The sequence below is a fragment of the Arachis hypogaea genome, chromosome 3 (assembly GCF_003086295.3).
Source record: "Arachis hypogaea cultivar Tifrunner chromosome 3, arahy.Tifrunner.gnm2.J5K5, whole genome shotgun sequence".
In the NCBI taxonomy this organism is placed as follows: Eukaryota; Viridiplantae; Streptophyta; class Magnoliopsida; order Fabales; family Fabaceae; genus Arachis; species Arachis hypogaea.
This window is the reverse complement of record NC_092038.1, coordinates 135,243,345-135,266,461: the sequence shown is the minus strand read 5'-3', so window position 1 is coordinate 135,266,461 and position 23,117 is coordinate 135,243,345. Positions and strand designations below refer to the sequence as shown.

At 34.9% G+C, this 23,117-nt stretch overlaps 3 protein-coding genes across 9 annotated transcripts; 1 reads left to right on the top strand and 2 right to left on the bottom strand.

Annotated features, from left to right (window-relative positions):
* Positions 1-836: 836 nt before the first annotated feature.
* Positions 837-1,796, bottom strand: LOC112735563 (uncharacterized). The gene has a single exon (XM_025785093.1). It carries the CDS (start codon positions 1,794-1,796, stop codon positions 837-839), a length of 960 nt encoding a protein of 319 aa, XP_025640878.1.
* Positions 1,797-4,580: 2,784 nt separating this feature from the next.
* Positions 4,581-6,863, bottom strand: LOC112734092 (amino acid transporter AVT1I). Of its 4 annotated transcripts, XM_025783294.3 has the most exons (5): positions 6,661-6,845; positions 6,108-6,171; positions 5,893-6,035; positions 5,200-5,807; positions 4,581-5,125 (listed from the first exon to the last, which is right to left on the bottom strand). In XM_025783294.3, exons 3-5 carry the CDS (start codon positions 5,975-5,977, stop codon positions 4,607-4,609), a joined length of 1,212 nt encoding a protein of 403 aa, XP_025639079.1. In that variant the 5' UTR covers positions 5,978-6,035; positions 6,108-6,171; positions 6,661-6,845; the 3' UTR covers positions 4,581-4,606. The 4 variants fall into 4 exon arrangements, with proteins under 4 accessions (XP_025639079.1, XP_025639080.1, XP_029147615.1 ...); XM_025783295.3 differs by lacking the exon at positions 6,108-6,171 and having other exon boundaries at positions 6,661-6,863; XM_029291782.2 differs by lacking the exon at positions 6,661-6,845 and having other exon boundaries at positions 6,108-6,414.
* A 12,592-nt stretch (positions 6,864-19,455) lies between these two features.
* LOC112734090 (uncharacterized) lies at positions 19,456-22,304 on the top strand. 4 transcript variants are annotated; one of them, XM_025783291.3, is made up of 8 exons: positions 19,456-19,587; positions 19,683-19,983; positions 20,537-20,608; positions 20,823-20,890; positions 21,046-21,202; positions 21,513-21,593; positions 21,714-21,803; positions 21,954-22,304. In XM_025783291.3, the coding sequence occupies exons 2-8, from the start codon at positions 19,696-19,698 to the stop codon at positions 21,972-21,974; spliced, it is 777 nt and encodes a 258-aa protein (XP_025639076.2). In that variant the 5' UTR covers positions 19,456-19,587; positions 19,683-19,695; the 3' UTR covers positions 21,975-22,304. The 4 variants fall into 4 exon arrangements, with proteins under 4 accessions (XP_025639076.2, XP_025639075.2, XP_072084121.1 ...); XM_025783290.2 differs by having other exon boundaries at positions 19,462-19,587; positions 21,980-22,304; XM_072228020.1 differs by having other exon boundaries at positions 19,552-19,983; positions 21,980-22,304.
* Positions 22,305-23,117: the final 813 nt, after the last annotated feature.

Sequence of the window (23,117 nt, the reverse complement as noted above, 5' to 3'; positions counted from 1 at the left end):
TTGAGCACTTTTTCGAGAAAATCCCATTCCAGCCTGTCATACGCCTTGTTCATGTCTAATTTGATTGCAACATTTTCTGATCCATCTCTTCCTTTCCTATTTAGGCTATGGTAGACTTCTTGGACGATTACTACATTATCTTGTATGAGCCTTCCACCCACAAATGCACTTTGGGTTGGGGACACTATATCCTCGAGAAGCCCTTTTAGTCTCAACACTATGACCCTGGTTATTATTTTGTAAATAAAATTGCAACAACTAATTAGTCTTAACTGATTGAGTTCTTCCGGATCTTTTACCTTTGGAATTAAAACTACTATGGTTTCGCTAATCTCTTCCGGCAAGAACCCGTTCCGAAAGAATTCTCTGACTACTGCACATACCTCTTTTTTGATTATCTCCCAGTGCTTTTGATAGAACAGTCCATTCAGGCCGTCTGGTCCAGGAGCCTTGAGGCTACCCATGCTGAAAACTGCTTTCCTGATTTCTTCTTCTGTGACCTCTGCGATCAGCTCCCTGTTCATGTCTTCCGAGACTCTTACTGAAATCTTGTTTACGACTGACTCGCAATTCCTTTTATTGTTTGAAGTAAAGAGCGCATCAAATCGTTCCTCTATGTGCTTCATGATTTCTTTCCTGTTTTGTATCCAGAAGCCCGCCTCATTTTTGAGCTTATCGATTCGGTTCCTTCCCCTTCTTTGAATGGTTGTAGCATGGAAAAAAGCTGTGTTCTTATCTCCCCATTTTAACCACTTCAACCTAGCTCTTTGTCCCCAATATTTTTCTTCCTGTTTCCATAATGCAGCTATATTCTCTTTTATCTGTTGTATTTTCTCCTATTTTTCTTGTGTTAAATCTGAATCTTGTAGCTTCGTTAATTCCTCCTTCAGCTTGCGAATTTCTTGATCTGCTCGTTTCAGAGTCCTCTTGCTCCACTTTTTAAGCTCCTCTTTACAATTTTTCATTCTTGTTGTTATTCCTTTCCAGACGCATCCTTGGACATCTTCCTTTTCCCATCCCTTTTTTACCGTATTCTCGCAATCCTCATGATCGGTCCAGAAGGCCTCGAATTTGAAACTTTTCTCTGTCCTTTGAACTTGATTTATGTCCAAAACCAATGGGCAGTGATCAGAACTGATGGCTGGCAGAGCTTTGAGTGATGCCTGCTGATATAATACTCTCCATTCCCAATTTACTAATGCCCTATCTATCCTTTCCCTGGTGATGAATCCATTTCTTGGATTTCCGAACCATGTGAATCTTCCTCCTTTTATATCTAAGTCCATAAGGTAATTCATATCTGCAAACTGCCTAAATTCTCTCACCTGATTCTGTGGCTTTGGATGTAGCCCAATTTTCTCTTCTTGGCTTAAAATGTCATTGAAATCCCCGATGAATAGCTGTGGCTCCCCCTTGTTGTTGTTATTCGCTGTGATTGTCCTCCATTGTTCTTTTCTCCTTCCAAAACATGGATTCCCATATATAAAATTACACTCCCATATTTTCCCTTTTCTATCATCAATACGAGCTTTTATATGATTATCGCACCAAAAGTAAATATTAATATTATATATTTCATTCCACAAAAGGCATAGCCCTCCGGACAGTCCCCGGGGTTCTATGTGAAATACATTTTCAAAATGTAACCTTCTTTTCAACTTTTTAATAGTACTTTCTCTAGCTCTAGTCTCCATTAGATATACTATTGCAGGCTTGAATTGTTTGCACATACTGTGCAATTCAGAAACTGTCGCGGGAGCTGCTACCCCGCGGCAGTTCCAGCTTATGATGCTCATGGTTGAGTTGGGGGCATGTGTAGGCCCGCCTCCTCAGCCGTTATGTCTTCCAAGTTATCTCTGATCTGTGATCCTTCCTCATGCACTCCTCCTTCTGTTATGCTTCTCCACCTTCTGTTCTTCTTGTTGGCCCTCGACATTTGCGTACCTTCCTCTTTTTCTTTCTGAAGTTTTACATTTCGCTCCTGTTGGTCCTCTTCCCTTCTTCTTTTCAGCTTTAACTTTTCCTCCATCCTTTGGATAAGTTCTGTTTCGTATTCTCTGGCCACTACTATTGCTTTACTGTTTTTCTGCTCTATTTCTTCCTCTTCTTCTGCTAATTCTACATAATAGAAGCCTCCTTCACTCTCTGTGATTATCTGCTTTCCTCTCTGTTTTGACTGTTCCTTATTTGTTCCAAAGTGTCTTGTTGGTCCGTCAACGTCCATGTTATTTCTGTATTGAGCCTCATCTTCTACTTCTTTTCCTATGTTTTTCTTCCTATTTTCTTCAGCCATATTTTTATTGAACTCCATCAAAATTTCTCTAATGGTAAGATTCCCTTCTCCTTCACTTGGCCCAGTTCTGATTTGTTGTCTATTCATATTGGGCCTTTGGTTAATGAAAGCCCATGTCCCTCTGTTTGTACTGTCCATTCTTCTCATGCTTGGCCCACCTTTCTCTTTATGCTTCCTAGGAATCTTGTTGCTGTCCTCCTCATTCTCTTCTGCATTGTCCTTATCCTTGGCCTCATTCACGTTTCTCATTGTTGCTGACTCACTAGCTTGCTGATTTTGTTGGATGGCTTCTTCCTTCTTCCCTTTTTTATGATTTGCTGTCCCATCATCATTTATCATGCAGATACTGTTGTGTTCCTCACCGTTCATTTTATCATCCTCAGCCCCTTTACCTTGATCTTGCACTTCTTGTATTGCCACTTGTCTCTCCCCTATTTGCTCTTGTGGATTTTCTGCTCTGTCCCAAGATTTGGCAGAGGCACTGGCTTGAGAGCTTCTTACTCCCCCTAGACTTGACCCCCCTCTGTCCTTCTGTGCCTGTCTTTTCAACCACTCCCTCCCTTGCAAACTTCTTTCACGCGCCTCCCACAACTCCTCCACCCAATTGTTCTGTTCCTCCTTTCTCCTCCTAATACCTGCCTTTCTTGCCTCATTTTCTATTGACCTCAGACCTGGAGTTGTGAGTTCAGGCCCATATCTGGGAATTTCTGGGTTTACTAATGATCTCACTAGTTCCTCCCCACATGCTCTTTTGTCATGCCCAATTCTCCCACACTTGTAACAATAATCATACAGTTTTTCATATTTGAAATCAGCCCATGACTGGCTTCTATCACTTCTTCTAAACCAGAATCCAGTCTTCAGTGGTGCTTGAACATTTATCTCCACTCTCACCCTAAGGAAGGATCTAAGCATGTTTCCTTCAACAAAGGGATCTTCAGCACTTATCACTCTCCCTAATGTGGCTCCTATCTTCTCAGCATTTTTTATATTTATTTTATCATAAGGCAATCCATGTATTTGAACCCAAATAGGAAGCTGATTGTAGTTTACCTCTTCTATGGACAGGTTTGGGCTCCACCATTGCAGACTCAGCATGTGCCCTTCTATCCTCCATGGTCCACCTTCATATGCTCTTCTTGCTTCCTCCTGGCTTTTGAAGTTCAAGATAAATGAGTTTGGTCCTGCATTAGTGATCACTAGACCTTGTGGATCTCCCCACATGTTGAGGATCGTTTTGCGTACTGTGACCGTATTCAACACCTTTTCCGTCAACACCCGGCCAACTAGCTTCTGATCTGTCTTTTCTCTATGTTGAGTTGAAGATTCTTCCAAGTCTAGAACATCCCCTTCCATGGCTGCGTTTTCTATCCTTTCCATAACTTGTCCTGCTGAGTTGTATTACTTTTTTGTTCTGTCCCTCTCCTTTGTTTTGTGATTATCTTTGAGCTTATATTTGATCTGGACTTGAGTAGTTGTTGTGATTTAAGAGCTTCGCTGTCGAAGCAGTATAACTCCACTCCTGGAGAGCGTGAGGCTCCACTCTTGGAGAAGTAGTAATTTTTTGCAACTCATTACTTAAAAATTCATTCGAATAATTAATTTAATTATATCACACAAAGGAAGGCTGTAGAATTGGGTCAGCCCAATAGAACAGAGCACTAGTGATGAGGGCTAAAAATTCAAAGAGATGTCTTCGATTTTTATTAACCAAGTTCTTTAACTATCCAGCGACAAGTGAAAAAGAATCCTATCCACCTACAAAAATTCAAACATTTTATAATTGTTAATATAGTTGTTCAATACAATTGTTAATAGAGGAAAGGAAAAAGTGAGAGAGAAGTAACAGAGCGCGTTATTAAAAAAAAAAGTAATTATTCATTCTTTTAATTTTTAAATAAAAAATACATTTTTTAAAATTCTCAAAAAATAAGATATATTTAATTTTTTACTCATTTAAATATTAAAAAATAAATTAAAACTATAAGTCATTATTTTTTAAAAGAAATGTGACGTCGCAAATTAATTCATATTAACAATTGATAATAACAAACAATAATAAAACAGAATTCCCGCCAATTAATTCATATTGCTATATGTTTTGATTAGGTTGGAATTTTGTTTCGAGCTTTGTGCATTACTCCTCTGTCTCCTTACAAAATTAGTCATATTTAGAGAGATTAGAAATTTGATCAAATTCATAAAGAACCTTTGAGATGCTGAAAATTATTGAGCATTCATTGGAATATAAGTACGTTAACCAATAGGTTTGCTTGTTTAACTAGTATTTAGAAAACTTTGAACGCTCCATGTTCATAATTTGATATGACTTACTATCTGAGTTACAGAGATATAAGTGCCAAGTAGAGCAATAATTGACCCTGTAAACAAAATTCCTATAATGATAACCAATTCTATTCCAAACTTTTGAGCTGCTTTGTTCATCTTTAAGTAGCACAAGCATGGCAGAATCCATGAACATGTGACACTCAAAAATGCGCCGATAAATGCCATAACATAGCCGAAAAAGGGAACAAATAATGCCACAAGCAAAGTGCTTAGCACAATAGTGGTTCTGATGAGGATGGCAATAGGTCTACCCTTGTACAAAAATAATGTTTCTTCAACAGCATTGGCTATTGGGGTGATTATAACAGCATACTTAGTGAAAGGGTTGATTAATGTTGTGTAAATTGCTATCTTGGTGCTTATTTTCTTTGTTGGAAGATTTAAGGTCACCTGCGAATTCACGTGTTCTCCAAACATCTTGTACCCTATGGTAGCCATGGACCCATAGGTTATAGTGCTTGTGATGAAACATATTATCAAAACCTGCATTTAGCAAATAATGAGTAACATTTTTTCTTTTCTAGTTATAAACTGTAATTGTGTAAAGTATTTAGTACCTTGTAAAATTGAGTTCTATCTTTCATGGAATTACGCAATGTAGGAAAGACAGCATGTCCACAATAACAGAACGCAAAGAGACTCACAGAAGAAGGCAACCCTTTCCAATTAATGATGTCTCCTTTTTGATGAAATCCAACTCCATCAACTTCAGCAACACACACAACACAAACAATCAAAATAAGAGAAGCCACAACCCCACCAATAGAAATGTAGGCCAGAACTCCCAAACTTTTCAACCATGTTGTGGGTAGTATTGCGAGCGCAGTTAGCAACACAAAACCGGCTTTGCCTCCAATTCTAAGGCTACCAATCTTGAAATCCATGTTTGGAAACAACTTTTCAAGATTGTCACCTTCTAGTATGAGAAACTCTACCGCAACTAAATAGAGCTCTAAGTACATGAAGATGGCTACCATGGTTCTTCCTTTGTAACCGAAAGCAACCTCGCCTATGTCAGGGTAGGATTTGATTAATGGATGTGCGTCCATGCACCTTTGAAGAAGCAATCCTGTGTACCAACACACAGTAGCAACAATGAGGAGCAAAATTAAACTCATCCACCCTCCTTGAGACACTGCATATGGCATTGAGAGTATCCCAACACCTAATAAGGAAAAGATCGAAAGAGAAGAGATTAGAATAATTAATATCATTGGCACAAACATGATTTGATACCATAGACTGACTACCTGACAAGGCATTAAGTCCATTGAAACATGTTTTGAAGAAGGATGTTCCTCCTCTAAGGGATTCTCCTGAATTTTGGCTCTCCATGTGATAATAGTAATAGTCTTGTAATTGGAGTTGTTCTCAAAAATGAATGACCATGCACCTGAGGATAGTGAGAATGATGAGTAGATAAGCATCATGATCAATAATATTAAAGAGTGGTTACATAACTTACGTTCCTCTTTAGGAGGCCAGCAATGGCTCCACACTCAAGTCCACCCACATGTCATCATCCATCACTTTATAGTCAAATGACCCTATTAGTGTGTGCTTGTCATATGAAAAAAAAAAAAAATACTTACCATATTTGGATATATCTTAAATATTTTTATGTATCTAATGAAATTTAAAACATATTTAGCATAAACTGATCATGCATTAATCTTCAATTAATCAATAAATAGCACATCCCTGATTATTGGTATTTTAAAAATTATTCTATTCAAATAATTCGTACAATGATATTTAAAATAACTGTTTTACTAGAATACCAACTCAACCAATAAAATAACCAATAAGTAAAGATTACAAGAAGAAAAAATTAAAGAAAATATTAACTAATTATTGACTAAAAAAAGTAATTCGCAATCTTTCCAATTAAAATTAAATAAACTCACTAAGTTTTTTTGCTAGAGTTCTTCTTTAAGGCTTAAGATTATGCAAGATCCTTAAAATGTTCTACACTTACTAATTTAGCTTCTAATAATATGTATGTTAACTTCACTTACACGTGAGTCATGACATACATAACATTGTTCAAGTGTTGATGGGTGGTGATCAGGATCATGATGAAAATTGTATTAACATCCAAGAAAGAGAGAAAGAAAGCTTGCTGTTCAAGCAAGAATGTTGAGAACAAATTGAAGAGAAGGAAAAAGAGAGAGACAAAGGCTTTGAGAAACTGAATTGTATTGATAAGAGATGAATGAATGGAATGTTAATACAATGGAAGTACTGTATTTATAGCCAGAGTTAGTTACTGATATTTAACTCTTGTAACTATCTTCCTATAGTAGTCTCACAAATTGTTTGTCACTATTAAGTATTAACAGAAATGATGAAATAAGAATTAGAATATATAAAAAATTTCTTTCAAAATGATGAATGAAATAAAAATAAAAGAAAAAGATACAGTTTGATGCCTTGAAAGTTTAAAAGAACTTAATTCTTCTTGAGGAATTATGTTTTAGAAAAAACTTGTTAGGAGAATAACTGATTTCTCATCAATTAATAATTATTATGATTTGAATTTCATTATTTAATTATCTCAGTTGACTATTTTCACATATAGTTTTCTGTTCTTAATTTGTCTATAAATAGAACACCTCTAGTTGTATTTGGTTAACAAGATTAAGAGAAATAATTCACACACTCATAGTTCCCTATTAAGGGAAATGAAAATATATATTGAACTTGTATTTTACATGATACAAGAGTTAAGCTATATATAGAGATCAGATATTACAAACTAACCTCATAAATATTTATGTACTAACTACTGTCTACTAACCACTATTAACCTAATTTCCAACTACTAACCACTCTAATAATACTCTACTACCCTTCTTTCCTTGTTGCACAAACTTTAGTTCTCTGCTTTGCTGCTCTGCATATTCAGCTGCATACCTACTTTCTACAATAACAATGAAGAGGATTTTAATTCATTCTTCTCTTTCTTTTTACCTAAAGTAAATAGTAATAGTAATAGTAATATAATTTTTATCTTCTTTTCCAATTGAGGATGATGAGACAGCAAATTCTATTTATGCATGCAACCTATCCTCAATCACTTGGTGGTGTCATAACGCAAACACTAAGATTTGCAATTTCAGGTTGATGAGAAGATTCTGGCGCCCCATTTTAACATTTAGTTTTAGTGGTGTAATGTAGTACTTAGCTGTATATGTATTTAATAGTAGCTAGCACACTTATTATTTGAAGTAGGGACGGAGCTAAAATTTCTTTTAGGAGGAGACCAATATAGAAAACACAGATAAATATGGGACAAAAGATAAAATTAAAGAGGGATCAAATCATAAAAATAATAATAATGCAGTAAAAAACCAACCAAATGTCTTTGGGTGAATCCAAAACCTCTACGTGGATAGTGCTTATGTTAGGTATTATGATGTTTCTTTTTTTTATTTGTAAATTGGATGGTTTGAATCTATTTTCTGATTTATCATGTTTTAGGCATTTGGAGAGAGAAGGAGGGTAAAGAGACAAAAGTTAATTGAATCAATTTCCATAATTCACGTTGCAATGATACTGAACGTATCTCCTCATAATTTAAATGTGGTGAAACATTTAATAATTAATATTTTAAATCATAAATAAATAAAACTATTTACTATATTTATAATTAATTAAGTTATTTTATTTTTAGCTGATTTGAAATTGGTTCTATATATTTTTCCTAAAAATAAAGAACTTCATAAGTAAAATTTATTAATTTAGGAGGGGTGATTGCTCCCCTTCAACTACACTAAGCTCTGCTCTTGGTTTAAAGGAATAATTAATTAATGAAATATACATGACATATGATTACATTTAAAACTAGAAACCAAATCTATTAATCTCTATGTATCTTTTTTAATGATATTTTATGCTACGTGCTCTATCTTAACTTATTTAATTAAATTGTCTTTTTCCCCGCAAAGCACGACCTAACTCTAAGCTATACCAAACTTGTAATGATAATAATCAATCAATATCAAAATATAAGTAGTAGTGTAGAAATTCCCCACCTCTAAATATCTCCAAATATATGCATAATTACTGTCTTTTTATTCCTTTTTAATTTCACGTATACTTTTGCTGCATGATGTTCTGTAAAGCAACAATAATGCATTAATAATCTTTATGAAGATAAGATAATACATAGACAGGCTTTAAAAAAAAAAAGAATGAACTTATGAAAAAGACAAGTCTTCTTTGATTAAATATGTATTTTCCCTAAGTTGAACGAGCTAGACACGCATTGTTTGTTTTAGAGAAAGTAATAGTATATTTTATTTAGTACTAAAAGTGGCACTACTTAAGGTTAATTTTTTATGGTAAGAGAAAAGCTATAATATTAGAAAAAATATAGATAGACAATGAGAATATTAAACAATATAAACAATGAATATGTTGAATGTTCAATTTAATAGATATACATATGATTATATTAATTATTTTTAATTTGATGGTTATTTCTTTTGATTCGGTTTACTCATACACAATTAACAATGGATGGATGTTCAATTTATTAGATGTGTAAATGGTTATCCTAATGTTAGGGTTTAAGAGATAATTTGATAGTGGAGTATTTTTTTTACTTAAACTCAAATTAGATTAATTGAATTCAAAGAATTAAGTACCGCAATGTTTAGCCGTCTATGGCCTAAAAAGGAGAAAATGATGATGGTAATTAAATGGTAATTAAAATTACAGTGAACGAGATTTATTTTTAATATGATCCATGTATGTGTGTATTATCACAGCATGACAAGTTCATAGGTGCCAGAAATTGTCACATTAATACAATAAAAATATTAGAATTGAAGATTTATAATTTAGTATTTTTATAGATAAAAATAATAATTTACTCTATTTATAACGACATATTATTTCTATATCCCTAGAATTTTTATTATATATTATGCAATAAAAATTATTTTGAGATAAATATACAGTAGTACCTGAGATTGTTAAGCCATATTCTTTTTTAGTAGGCAAATAGTTATTCCCAAACATCAACATTTTGATATTTGCAAGAAAAACTCATCACCTTCCCGAAAATACTAGCTACTTATTATTATGATGTCATATACAGATAATAGAATAAGAGAAAAGTCATAAAGGAAAAGGCTAGCTACTTATGACGTCATAATACCTATACAATCCAAACTCAATCAATCATTGATGCATGTGGAATAATAATATATCTCCTTAAGATACACAAAAGGAAAAGGTCTATTTGGTTTATTATTTCTAATTGCGGATCATTTTATTTCTTGCACGGGGATTCATCAACCCCCATGAATGATAGACATACTTTGAAGTATGTATACATTGGGTCCTATATAATGATGTCACGAGTGTCACCCTTGTTTATTGCTTGCGATTATGTATGTATATTGTACTTAATTATCATGGAAGAATTTCGTCAATTATCCCACTCACTTCTTCTTTCGAAACGTCCATATATAGAGTAAAGGCCAAGCACCTATAGAAGCATGCAAAACAATACAATAAGCATGAATGAAGTCAATCTTGTTAAATACGCGGTATATATTATAGTTTTAAAATATATTTAGGATATTAGTATAATATCTAAATATATTTTATGTTAACTTTATATTTATTTAATTTGATATTAGATTACTTTTTTTAATTATGATTAGATTGTATTTTTTGTTTATAAATAATAAGTATTTTTTATTATACATTTACATACAATTGTAATTAAATAAGCATTGATTAAATCTTAAATCATAATTTTTAAATTCTATATTTTAATTAAATGCTAAATTTTAAATTATAATAATATAAAACTATAGTATTGATTCAAAATATTGACTAATGTTAATTAAAAAAAATATAACTCCTAACATTTTTCTAATATTAATATCATATTATATCCAATCTTTTTAAAATTAAAATGGTTGGACTTTTTCTCTCTTTTATGAGATCTAATCCTAATTTTTTGAGATATCTTTTTGTACTTTTAAGTTATTATCTTAATTAGATTTTTTTTTTTGGATCATTGAGAGTGAAAAAGAGTAGCCACAAAGTGAGAGAGAAGAGAGAAAAATATAATTTCTACTTTTGTGTAAAACAGTAAATTTTAAACAACAATTTTTCATTCATTCACCGTTGGATTAGTATGAAATTTGAACTTCAACTTTATCTTATCTTGTTTTTCATTCTGAAGGATAGAGATTTTGATTGGAGGTATGAAAAAAGAGAAATCTACTTCAAACTATAACTTTATTATTGGGTATTTTTTCATCTTCTTGTTATTTATTTGTAAGTTTTGATACTTTGATATGTTGGCTAGCTATATGCACTATTTACACTTTATTTGAGACTCTCTTGTATCTCATATTTAATTATAGTAGAATCATTTTCTTAGTCTTGGTAACGTAATTTTTACCTCTCATATTAAAAAAATTTTCGACGTTAAAATATTGATATGTTCTTATTGTTACTTTAATATATTTACTTACTTATAGTTGCTACTATTGTGAATACTTTTATATTCTTCATATATTAAATATTTGTGTTATTTTTACTGCCGGGCTCTTTTTAAAACATCACAGGCACCTTTTGAAAATTGCCCTACATTCTTATTAGATTTCAGCGATCGGCTCTATATTATTTGAATATCCTTTTTTTAACATTGATGTTTGACATGCATATATTTCCAATTGTGAGGTATAACAATGCATGCAAATTTATGATGTATCAAAAGAAACCTGATATAAATGTTTTCTTTAAAAAAAGAACCCTATCTATTATTTTCTTTAACCCAGATCATAGAAACTGTCATTATTATTAATGAAGGCAAAGAATAAGCCACTATTGATGGTGGGATTCATTAGTTCATTGGCATTATATAGGAGTAACTTATTCGAAATGCTTCTGGTTCACGGCAATTTGAGTGCTCCATTTTACTAGAAAGGAAACACAAAACAGAACAAAACTATACTAAAAACAAACAATAATGAATACTTAACGGAAAAAATATTAATCAAACCCCTTGAATTTTGAAATTTATCAGCAAGTGTTACAAGCAAGGTTCTTAGTAAATCATCAACGCTTTCAATAATTATGTATCTTTTTTTCCCCTCTCAAAATCGAGAACTGTTTCTAGCTACTTTTAATTTGCATTTGCATATCCACATATTGTGCTAATCAATCTAAGGAAAGTGGGTCTCCTTTTTTTCCCTTTAGAAGTCGAAATCTTGGACTATTTCTGTTTATTAAATTATATGGATGCACACTCAGATGTCATCAAGGACATATTTGGTAATACCTCACAAGGGAGGAATATACTATATCAGTATCTCCACCCGATATTAATAATTGCTTATACATGGATACTGGATACACTTTAATTTGTTAAAGTTTGATTAGTACGTACACCCTATATTCTATAACAACCATTCTAAATTATTAAGTATATACTAAAATCAGTCATTAAAATCAACTATTAATATAAAATATATGCTAAAATATAAAATATATGTTAAAAATAAGTTAAATTACATATATATTTATATATAAATATAAAATAACTAAATTTGGTAGATAATTTAGTGTACAAATAATATTTTTAATTCTATAATTATTAATAAATGGAAAACTTTGTTTTTGATTTCCTTCTTCAACATGCTCCAAACAAGCAATCATTCTTATGAGTTGGATGTTGTTGAGATTAATTATATTACAGCTTATTGTTGGTGTAGAGATATTATTCCTTCTTTTTTTTTTTTGTGTCTTGGTGCAGATATATATAAAGACAAGTAATGTTTTCCTGGCGGTAAAACATTCAAGCTAATAGTAACTAGGACTAATGAATAATATTATTAGAGAAAAATAACTAGTCACCAATAAAAATGAAAGAGATTTGCTAGGACTTGTTAAGATGCTTAATGTAAAAATAAATTATTGAAAAGCCAAAACATTAAAATTTTCATTAGTGTTTTTTTTTTTTTTTGTCATGATCATTCCTTTCAAGTTTCAAGCAACATTTTTTTCTGGACTATAGCAATAATTTCCTTTATGGCATCATCTTCAGAACCATCAGCCCATTTTTGGCAAAAGAGGTAATAAGGCCTAAACAATATATGGGTCAGTGTAATAGGACGCATTTCTTATATAAAATAGAAGAGTTTAGCCAAGTCCAATATAAAATTGGTCCAAGTGGGAACAACTTTTAGGCCCTAAACAATAATAGTGGATTTTGAAAAGGGCTTTGAAATGCCAAATTCTGTTGTTTACGGAAAACAATCAAGTAATATTGGATTTGAATTTTGAAATTATATAAAAAAAAAAGTTACCGAAAAATTTAGCTTGCACCCTCTCTATACGACTACGAGACTTAATCGGAATTGGATTGAAAAATGAAAATCAAATGCCATTAGTTAGTTGGGTTCAATAAGGACTCAGCAAAGTCTTTAAAACCCGGGTGGCTGGTCTAGTATATTGGTTTCTTCTAAATTAATTTTTGGTGACTGAACATAACACAAAGAAAAAATACCTAAGAAAAAGAGTAGTACTCCTCTCTAATAATAATGTCTAAATTATTAGGAGGCAGTAACCACTCTAGATACACCTGCTTGTTTAAAACAGCAGTCTTAGCCATTAAATCAGCCGCTCTGTTTGCTGTTCGCTGGATGAGCACTAAAGTAACTGTTCAATTGCGCTGGAGCATCTCTTTGATTTTGTCAAGCAGATAAGAGTCATTCCTAATCATGCTGGTTGTGCCTCGCGAAACAAGAAGAAACGCATCAAGATTATCAGTTTCACATATGACCTCTTTGCACTCGCAATCCCAAGCCATAACAAGCCCTCTCCAAATAGCATGAAGCTCACAACAGAAAACACTAGAAAGATGTATACTAGCAGAACAACCTTTTATCCAAATTCCCATGCTGTCTCTAATAATACATCCAAAGTCAGCTAATTGCTCATTTTCAAAAACGCTTGTATCGCAGTTCACTTTACAGACATTCATTAGAGGTGGTTTCCAGTTATATTTCAAAGAAGAAGGAATAATATGTTTTTGGTTGATAACAACATTAGAGAAATCTCGAGCAGCATGTTTAACTAAGTGAACAATTTTCTCCTTACTCTATGGATCATCTTGGTGGAAGATGTCATTGTTCCTATCCCTCCAAATCCACCAAAAGGCCGCTGCAAAGAGAAACTCATTTTTGTTGAGGTTAGAACGAATCCAAGACACAAAATCCAAATTAGAGTCCTCAGCGGTCATTCCCAAATTTAAGCTAATCCAAATCTGACGAGCTTTTTGGCAAGTCCTAAAGCAGTGGTTAATATCCTCTAGAGCAAGATAACATCTCTGACAAAAATCAGAAGTAGAAATACCTCTTTGAAACTGGTAACTAGCTGTGGAAACTCCGTTGTTGAGGCAAAGCCAGAGCAGACACTTTATCTTCTTCGGTATTCTCAAGCGCCAAAGCCAAAGCTAATTTTCATTATCATTCCAGCCAAATTTCTTCTTCAATAGCCATTCATACCCGCTTTTAGTCGAGTAGGTGAGAGTATTTGAGTTTGTCCAAAACCAACCTGTTTTATCTCCTGCCTGCTTGATAGGATCAAAGAGCATCAAATCAAGTTTAACTTCTTCCGGAATCATTGTGCAAAGAATATCCCACCGCCAATACCCAAGGTGCCAGACATCTTCTAACTTCAAGTGAGAATCAGAAATGTGCACAAAAGGGACCAAAGGAGCTAGCGTTCCACATAGTCGCCAAGCATGATACCAAAAGGATTGAGACATCCTGCCTGTACACCAATCAAAACCATCACGAAGCTTTTCTATTGTCTTATAAATCGCTCGCCAAGTGCTTGAAACATTATTAGAAAATTTGGGTGAAAAGCAAGAACTCCCAGATAAATATTTTGCCAACATAATTCTTACCCAAAACTTATATTTATTATGCAATAATTGCCAAACAAGCTTTCCGAGTAAAACAAAATTTACGCATTGAGTATCTCTAATTCCCAAGCCTCCATATTTTCTTGGAGTGACAACTTTGCTCCACTTGACCAAATTTAAGCAACGCTCCCCCACCTTTCCCTTCCACAAAAATTGTCTAAGCACAGAATCAATCTTTTGACAAACCGAAGTAGGAAAAAGAGTCACTTGCATCTAATAAATAGGAAGAGAAGAAGCAACAGATTTAATTAAACAAAGCCTGCCTGCTCTGTTAAGGAGCCGACCTTTCCAACTAGCCAGCCTATTCTTGATCTTCTCTAAAGAGTCCAAAAAAATAGATCTAGCAGCTCGAGGATGATTAAGGTTCACCCCCAAGTATTTAGCTAGGTCACTAGTAAAAGGAATATGAGAAACACCAGACAACATTTCCTTCTTTCTATTAGAGATATTTCTAGAACAAATAGCTTTAGATTTTTCAATGTTAACCTTCATACCTGAAGCTTTACAGAACAACTCCAAGGTGTGCACAACATTCTGAACTTGACTTTTCTTCGCTTTACAAAAAAGGAGGAGGTCATCTGCAAATATCAAGTGAGAAACTCTAGGTCCCCCTCTAGAAACAGCCACACCATCCCAAATACCCTCGTCAACTTGTTTGGAAATGAAGCACGCCAATCTCTCCATGCACAAAACAAATAAATACGGAGAAATTGGATCTCCTTATCTGAGCTCTCTGCGAGGTTGGAAGCTGTCCAATCTATTCCCATTCCAAAGGATGGAAAGATTTGAGGCCTGAACACAATTCATTACAAGCTGAATAATTAGAGAAGGAAAGCCAAAAGATTCAAGAGTGTGCTCAAGAAAATTCCAATCAACTCTATCATAAGCCTTTTCTAAATCAATCTTAAAAGTCATAGCTCCTTTTCTAGATTTTGTCCGCTTAAGAAAGTGAAGAACTTCTTGGGCGACAATAATATTATCAGGTGCTCCTCTACCATGAATAAACCCTCCCTGAGTTGGGCTAACAATCTCATCCAAAAATGGTCGTAATCTATTAACTAGCACTTTAGTCACTAGCTTATAAATTACATTACAAAGGCTTATTGGCCGAAAATCCTTCAATCTAGTTAGAGGGCCGCACTTAGGGATAAGAACAATCAAAGTTTTCAACAAAGAATGGCTTAACGTCTCTCCTAAGAATGCTTTCTGAACAGTACGTCATACCTCATGACCCACCACATCCCAATATTCCTTGAAGAAAAAAACTTGAAAACCATCCGGTCCAGGAGCTTTGAATGAGCTCATATTATCCAGAGTTTCTTTAACCTCCAACATTGTTACTGGTTTAGACAAATTATCACAAGCATCCTGGCTAAGAGATGGCATAGAAATTTCTCCCATGCAATTAACCTCAACAGGCTCAGTAGAACAAAAAATATTTTTGAACAAATGAACAACCTCCCTTTGCAAAACTTCCGGATCATCAAACCAAGACCCATCACTAACTAGCAACCCATGAACCTTGTTAGATTTTCTTCTAAGGATGGTTTGCATATGGAAAAAGCTAGTATTTCTATCACCATACCGAATCCATTGATCTCTTGACTTCTGGTACCAAAGCAATTCTTCCTGGGCCAAAACTATATTATGCTCAGCTCTCAATTCTTTCTCTTTGTGCTTCATAATCGGATCATCGTCAGCTTCCATTTTCCGTCGAATACAATTCAAATAAGCCTCCAATTCCCTCTTTTTAATAAAAATATTGCCGAAGACCGTATAGTTGAATTCCAACGAAGCTTCTTGGACCCCCAACAACTTTCTATGGATGCCAAAGTCTGTACTATCCCAAGATTTCTGAACAATGGCCTTGTAATCAGGATGTGTTGCCCATGCCGCTTGGAATCTAAAAGGCCGGTTTCCTTTCTTGATAGGAACTCCTTGACATCGGATAAGTAGGGGACAATGATCAGAGTGGGAACGACTGAGAACTTCAACAAAAGCTTCTGGAAAAAGAAGGCGTCATTCTGTAGTACAGCAAGCTCTATCCAATCTCTTTGCAATTTCTTTGTTTTCTTGAATTTTACGGAACCAAGTAAACCGTCTTCCAGAGGTTGTTAGATCAAAAAGACCACAAGAATCTAGAGTACTTGCAAAGATACTACTGCGATTTGAATAGAAATTACCCCTTCACCTCATGAACACTCAAAATATCATTAAAATCCCCAACTACCACCCACGGGTCCTGAATGCACAAACCAATATCAAGCAGATGACTCCATAATTCTACTCTATTAGTGGCTTGAGGGCTGCCATAAACCGCACTGCAGATTCATCTTCGCCCACCACCATCAATTTCCAAAGTTACACATTGATTCATACCCCAAAGAATTTTACAAGAAAATTTTAAATTAGCAGAGAGGAACCAAATTTCTCCCTTGTGTCCAACAGCATCTACAATCCCTATAGGATAATAGCCTAATCTCCCCCAAAATTCTTTCATAGTTTCAAACCCAACATGAGTTTTCACCAAAATAAAAAAAGTTGGTTGAAATTTTCGTACCAACTCCTTACAGTGCACCCGAGACATCTTATTTGACGCCCCCTAACATTCCAACTAATAATATTTAAATGGTCATAATCCATAAAAAATAAATTAAATAATTAGAATGTTTAATCATTCTACCTCACGTTGATGGACCCCTGTCTCCAAGTGTCTCTTTGTGGACTTGCACCGCAGAACCATCATTCTTCTATTGAGGTTGGGTCTCCAAGTTTGTTGTTGCACTAACTTTATCAAGCTCTTTTTGTACTCGAGAAACCATTGACAATGCTTCAGTAGGTGAGTTTTGAAGCGAAATAGGACGCTGCCTTTTGTGCCCTGCTTTAAAAAAGGGAGTACTCTGATCCTTGAAAGTCACCTGAGTTGTTCCCAAAGAGCCAAGCGTGGATGGAGGATCTTTCTTTTCCTTAGGCCCCACCTTTGCATTTGATGAGGATCTAGCATGCATGTTATTAGACCCAAAAGAAAATTTCTTACTCACCAAATTAGAGCATATTGCTACATTGACTTTTTTTGGCACCAAGTTGTGGCCTTTACCCACTTTTTCCTTGCCTTTTCTACTAACTGTAACTCATTCACCCTCTTTTGCACGAGTATCCCTTTCCATACGTGAGTCTTGCAAATTATCATGCACAAGATCGCACCATACTTCTCCATAATTGGAATTGATTTGGCATTAATTCCAAATTCAAAAGATAAATTTTGATTTTTTACTGGGATTTGACTACCTTACACCGTTTTCTCGTTGTTATCTACAGGAAAAAGTGACGGCAAATTTTTCTCCTTCACCGTGCTTTCCTTCCCAATGCCATTGTTGTTCTCTTTCACACATTCTCTTGTGACATGCCCAAAGCAACTACATTTTTCACAAATTAAATTCAAGTGCTCATATTCTATGTCATACATATGACCATTAACTTGAATTTTTTTTATAACTGGAAGTCCCAAGTTAATTTGCACACATACTCTTGCATACTTTTCTCTCTCTGCATATTTGGTGGCTAAGTCGATGGGATCGGTTTGCCAACAGCTGACGCAATCATTTTCATGGCTCTCTCTTGATAATAGTTAATGTTTAAACCTGTGATTCTTATCCAAACCATGGTAGACCCAAAAGTGTTTTCACAAGGTCTGAATGAAGAACTCCAAGGTTTAACCGCAACATAGCTTCCAGTAATCATCCACGGTCCTCCAAGGAGAACTTTCTCTCTATCCTCCAAGAGATCAAATTTGACTAAGAAATAGCCAAAACCAACATCTAGTACCTCATATTCTCCTTTAGTTCTCCAGACGCCTTTAAGCATGTGTGTGATCGCTGTATAGCTAAAATTTTTTCCAAAGAACTTTGATCACGATGACATCTTTGTAGGGCTCTGCCAATATCTCTTTTGCTTCCTCAGTGAACGTCACACTTGGTATCTCCGAATCACCTTGCTTACCAACTACGGTAGCCATCTTATTCCCATCAAGAGAATCAGCAACCTCCAAAGCTCTCCTTGCTGAGGCACCAACAACTTTATCTCTGAACGATATCCGCTGACTTTGAGTCTTGTTACCATCTCCTTTAATCCCCTCCTTTTCACCTGATGCATGCCCTCCCTCTGCTCTCCCCCTTATTGCTTCCGCCGACATGGCCGGCTGCCTCGCTATGTGCCACCCTCAAAGACTCTCCCCCGCTCTCCCCACTCTCCATTTCAAGTTTATTTAAATTCGTTTATTTAAATAAATATTTATAATTAAAATTTATATTATATATATAATAATTTATTAACTAATAAATTAATATTTAATTTATTGAATTAAGATATTGTAAAAAATATATTGAATTTATTTATATTGTAGTTATTTTTTTTAATGATAAAATCTCTAGGTCAATCTTTATTTATGATTCACCAAATTAATGCACGTTTATACATTGACTTCATAAATTGCAATTAAAATTAGTGTTGGCACATTTTTTTTCTATAACAAATCTTGAGTTTTTAATATGCAATTACTCGTGGGTTGGAAGAAAGAAAGAGAAGCATTAAAAGGATATTTCATAGCAAAATATTAGAAAATATCTAAGAATTTCTGGAATGGGACTATGGGATTGTATCGGAAGTAGTTGGAGGTGACAGGTGTCGTGGACTAAGAAAAATAGAAGAAATAGAAGTAGTCAAGTAGAATCCAAAGGCGTGGGGCCCACCCGAAACCCGAAAGCAGGGGGAACGGGTCCTTCACGCGGCAACACAGTGGAAGCGAAATGACGAGGATACCCCTATTGGAAGGCATTTGGCCCTCCTCGCTATATACACGCCAAAATCCCCTTTCTTTCTCTCGTTTCATTAATTGCAGGTCTGTCTCAGCTCCTTTTTCGCCGCTGAGTCTCAGATTCCCTTGTTATCTCTCAGGATTCACCAAACCGATCCCCTTCCCTTCTTAGTTCCTTCCTTATCCCTTCTTTTTTAAACTTTTTTTTTTATATTTTTTTCATTTTTTAAAACTCAAAATTTAGTTTATTATTATTTGTTATTCAGTCTTTTGGGAGAAATGAGCGATCATCTGGTGCTGTACGTTGACCGGCTGGTGCGTCCCGTTGTGCCAGTCGAGCCTCTAGCTCAGCACCCGGCTCAGCCATCTCCCGAACCCGAACCGCCGCTAGATGAACCTCCGGCCGCCACGGCGGGGCCCTCCCATTCTGCTCCGAGAGCCGAGGACGAGGATGAGGACGAGGATGAGGAGGCGCCGCTGTTGCAGATGGCGGAGTGCCGCATTTGTCAGGAGGAAGACACCGTCAACAATCTCGAGTCGCCATGTGCTTGCAGCGGTAGTCTCAAGGTACATTCTTCTTTTCTTTTTTCCTCTCAATTTTATTTTAATGATTGAGGTTTAGGATGATTAAAGAATGAGGTAATTTTTTCTCCCAAAAAATGTTTGTGTTCTAATTTTCTTAATTGATAATGTATTTGACCTTATGGTAGCTCAATTTTTTGTGCACACTAAAATTGCAAGCAGCTCTTTGTTGATTATAAATGCCTATGGTGTTGTTGCTGCATCAATTTTGACGTAAATTTATGGGTTTGGGCTTTTTCTTTCCCTTTTTAAATTTTTGATGGGGAAAATGCTGCATTTCTAATGTTTCTGTTTATCCCCAAAGATGTGGACGTGCAATACTATGTGAATATTCACCAAGCTATTAGTTGGTGAAATGTTTATGATTATTTTGGGTAGATGTTTTTGTGAAAAACTATTTGTCCATCTAGCCAATTAAATGTTGATGCTGTGTGTTGAAGAATAATAATGGATGGACATCGTTGTTCATGGGTCATTGGTTTTTAGATCCTTTCTGTGTTTCTAATTCATGAATTTCTTGGAATTTTTTTTTTCTCAGTATGCTCACAGAAAGTGCGTCCAGCATTGGTGCGATGAGAAAGGAGACATTATTTGTGAGATATGTCACAAGGTATGCATCTTAGTTGTTAATGCAAGATATCCGCATGCTGTGGTAGGGGGCTTTCGCCGCTGTGTGTTGCCGGGATTTGGGGGAAAAGGGTGGAAATCTTCAGTGTGCTAACTAAACATGCTCATCATATTCATCATTGGTGTGAGGATTTATTGGATCAAAGCAAATTGAAAACTAAACTTGCTCTTTTTCCTTTTGTGTATGTCATTCCCAGCCCTATGAACCTGGTTATACTGCCCCACCACCTCGTGCACATCCTGAAGAAACTACCATTGATATAGGGTAAGCTGAAAGTTTGTATGTTTAGAATAGTCTTCATTTTATTGTGTTAGTTTTTATGTGTAAGCCTTTTATTTCAAACTCGAAATAGATATTCCCTATTTGTTTGAAATTGTTGTCCAACTACTGATTAATGACCCATGACCATTTTTTTTCAGGGGAGGTTGGACAATTTCTGGCACACCTTTGGACTTGCGGGATCCTCGTCTCTTGGCAATTGCTGAGGCGGAACGCCAATTCTTGGAAGCAGAGTATGATGGATATGCTGCTTCTAATGCCAGTGGTGCTGCATTTTGCCGTTCAGCTGCTCTTATTGTAAGGCACTAACCTTGAAGACACTTTTAAAAAGTTATTTGTGGAACTTGGTCAGAAACATATATAGTCTTCAGGCCATGCTAAAGGAGTATCAAGTTTGTAGGGTATTTGATGTTTCATATTAATTTGGAATTTTAAGTTATTTGTTTGTGTTATGATTTTTAGGGTGCTTAAACCCTGGTGCATGCATGGCGATGCATTTGTCCACCATTTACATTAAGCATATATTGACTTCATTAATATGCTTAGGCTAGTGTTGTTAGCGCTACTTGAGCATGATCTTAAGTCCAGTTCATTCTATTTGTTGCAGTTGATGGCTCTTCTACTCTTGAGGCATGCACTTTCAGTCACAGATGAAGATGCCGATGATGATCCATCCACTTTCTTCTCTGTAAGTGACTTGAGTTCCTTCTGGGCCTTTGGCTAAGTTGTAAGTAGATCATATAGTATCGATTGCTTGGCCTTCAAATGTACCGCCAAAAAAAACTAATTAAGTTGCCTTTTCTCACAGCTTTTCTTGCTTCGAGCTGCTGGGTTTCTTTTGCCTTGCTACATCATGGCTTGGGCAATCAGTATTTTGCAACGTCGGCGACAAAGACAAGTAAGTTTCAGTTTTGCTTTCCAAAAAATCTAGCTTTGATAATGAGTTTGGTATCGATGTATCCGGTTATGGCAAATGAGACAAGACTTAGTTGTTCTTGCTTTTAACTTAGTATCGACTTAATACGAGTTTGCTCAATTTTGTTCATAGTTATTTCGCGTGTTATGGTGAAACAGGAGGCTGCAGCACTGGCAGCAACTCAAGTTGCGTTCGTTTTTCAATCCGGGCAGCGTAGGGGTCTGCAGTTCGCCATTGCACCAGGACCTGCAGTGAGTACACACCAGGAACAAGTGTAGTTTGTTTGTATGCTAGTGTATGTGTACGAAATGGCGATGCGCCATGTAAAAAGATGGCTTTGTTGAAATGCCACATATAGTACTCTTGATTTTTCTCCGCCCTAATGTTAATGTACCTACCTGCATACATTCACTTTGCAAATTGCAACTTTGAGATGGTAGTTAATTTTTTTTGAATTCGAAACAGATTTATTTATTGATCTAACCTCAGCCTATTTTTAGCCCTCTGCAAAATAGATACAAGAAACTTGGGTAATCATCCCTTTAAAGATTAACCATTTTTATTGGGTGTGGTTCTCGTGCAGCTAAATTGTAAATTTATTTTAAAATAAGTTTTGAGAATTTAAAGCTCAAACTAACTATTTATAATCCTCTTCCGTGTAAAACATATCTTTGGCCGTATAGTACATGAGTTTTTAGCGATATATTTAAGACTACTGGAAAAGAAATATATTTAAGCATTTCACTTCGAGGTGGTAATAACAATAAATTTGACTTAGTAAATAGTAACTCTGGCGACGGCACATGCTAAATGGTTATATTATACCAACTAAATTATTCCTAATCATTTTATTTGCGTTATTTTTCTAATTGATTTATTTACATCAATCATTGATTATTTTATTAAAAGTTCCAAACAAATTATTTATTAATCATTGGTAGTTGTTAAAACATTATTGTGCCAAACAACTACTAATATATTATTTACTTTTTTCGGGTATGCTTGTGTCAAATTATTTAAACATACTAAGTTTTAAAAACATGATCTATGCCAAATAATTATTAGAAATATAATAGTATAATAAAACAAGTCAACGCATTCAGTTTTATTTACCCATAACTCAAAGTAGGCTCAATTCCAACTAACGAAAGATCCACCTTTGCATTCCTTGTCTGTAATGGGGCTTGTCAGCCTTGTCTAGAGTAGAATTTAGTTTTGTTTTTCTTATTCCGTTTTTGGTTTTAAGGATGAAATAGAATTTGGAATTGAGTTTTTTTTGTTGAGAAAATAGTAACT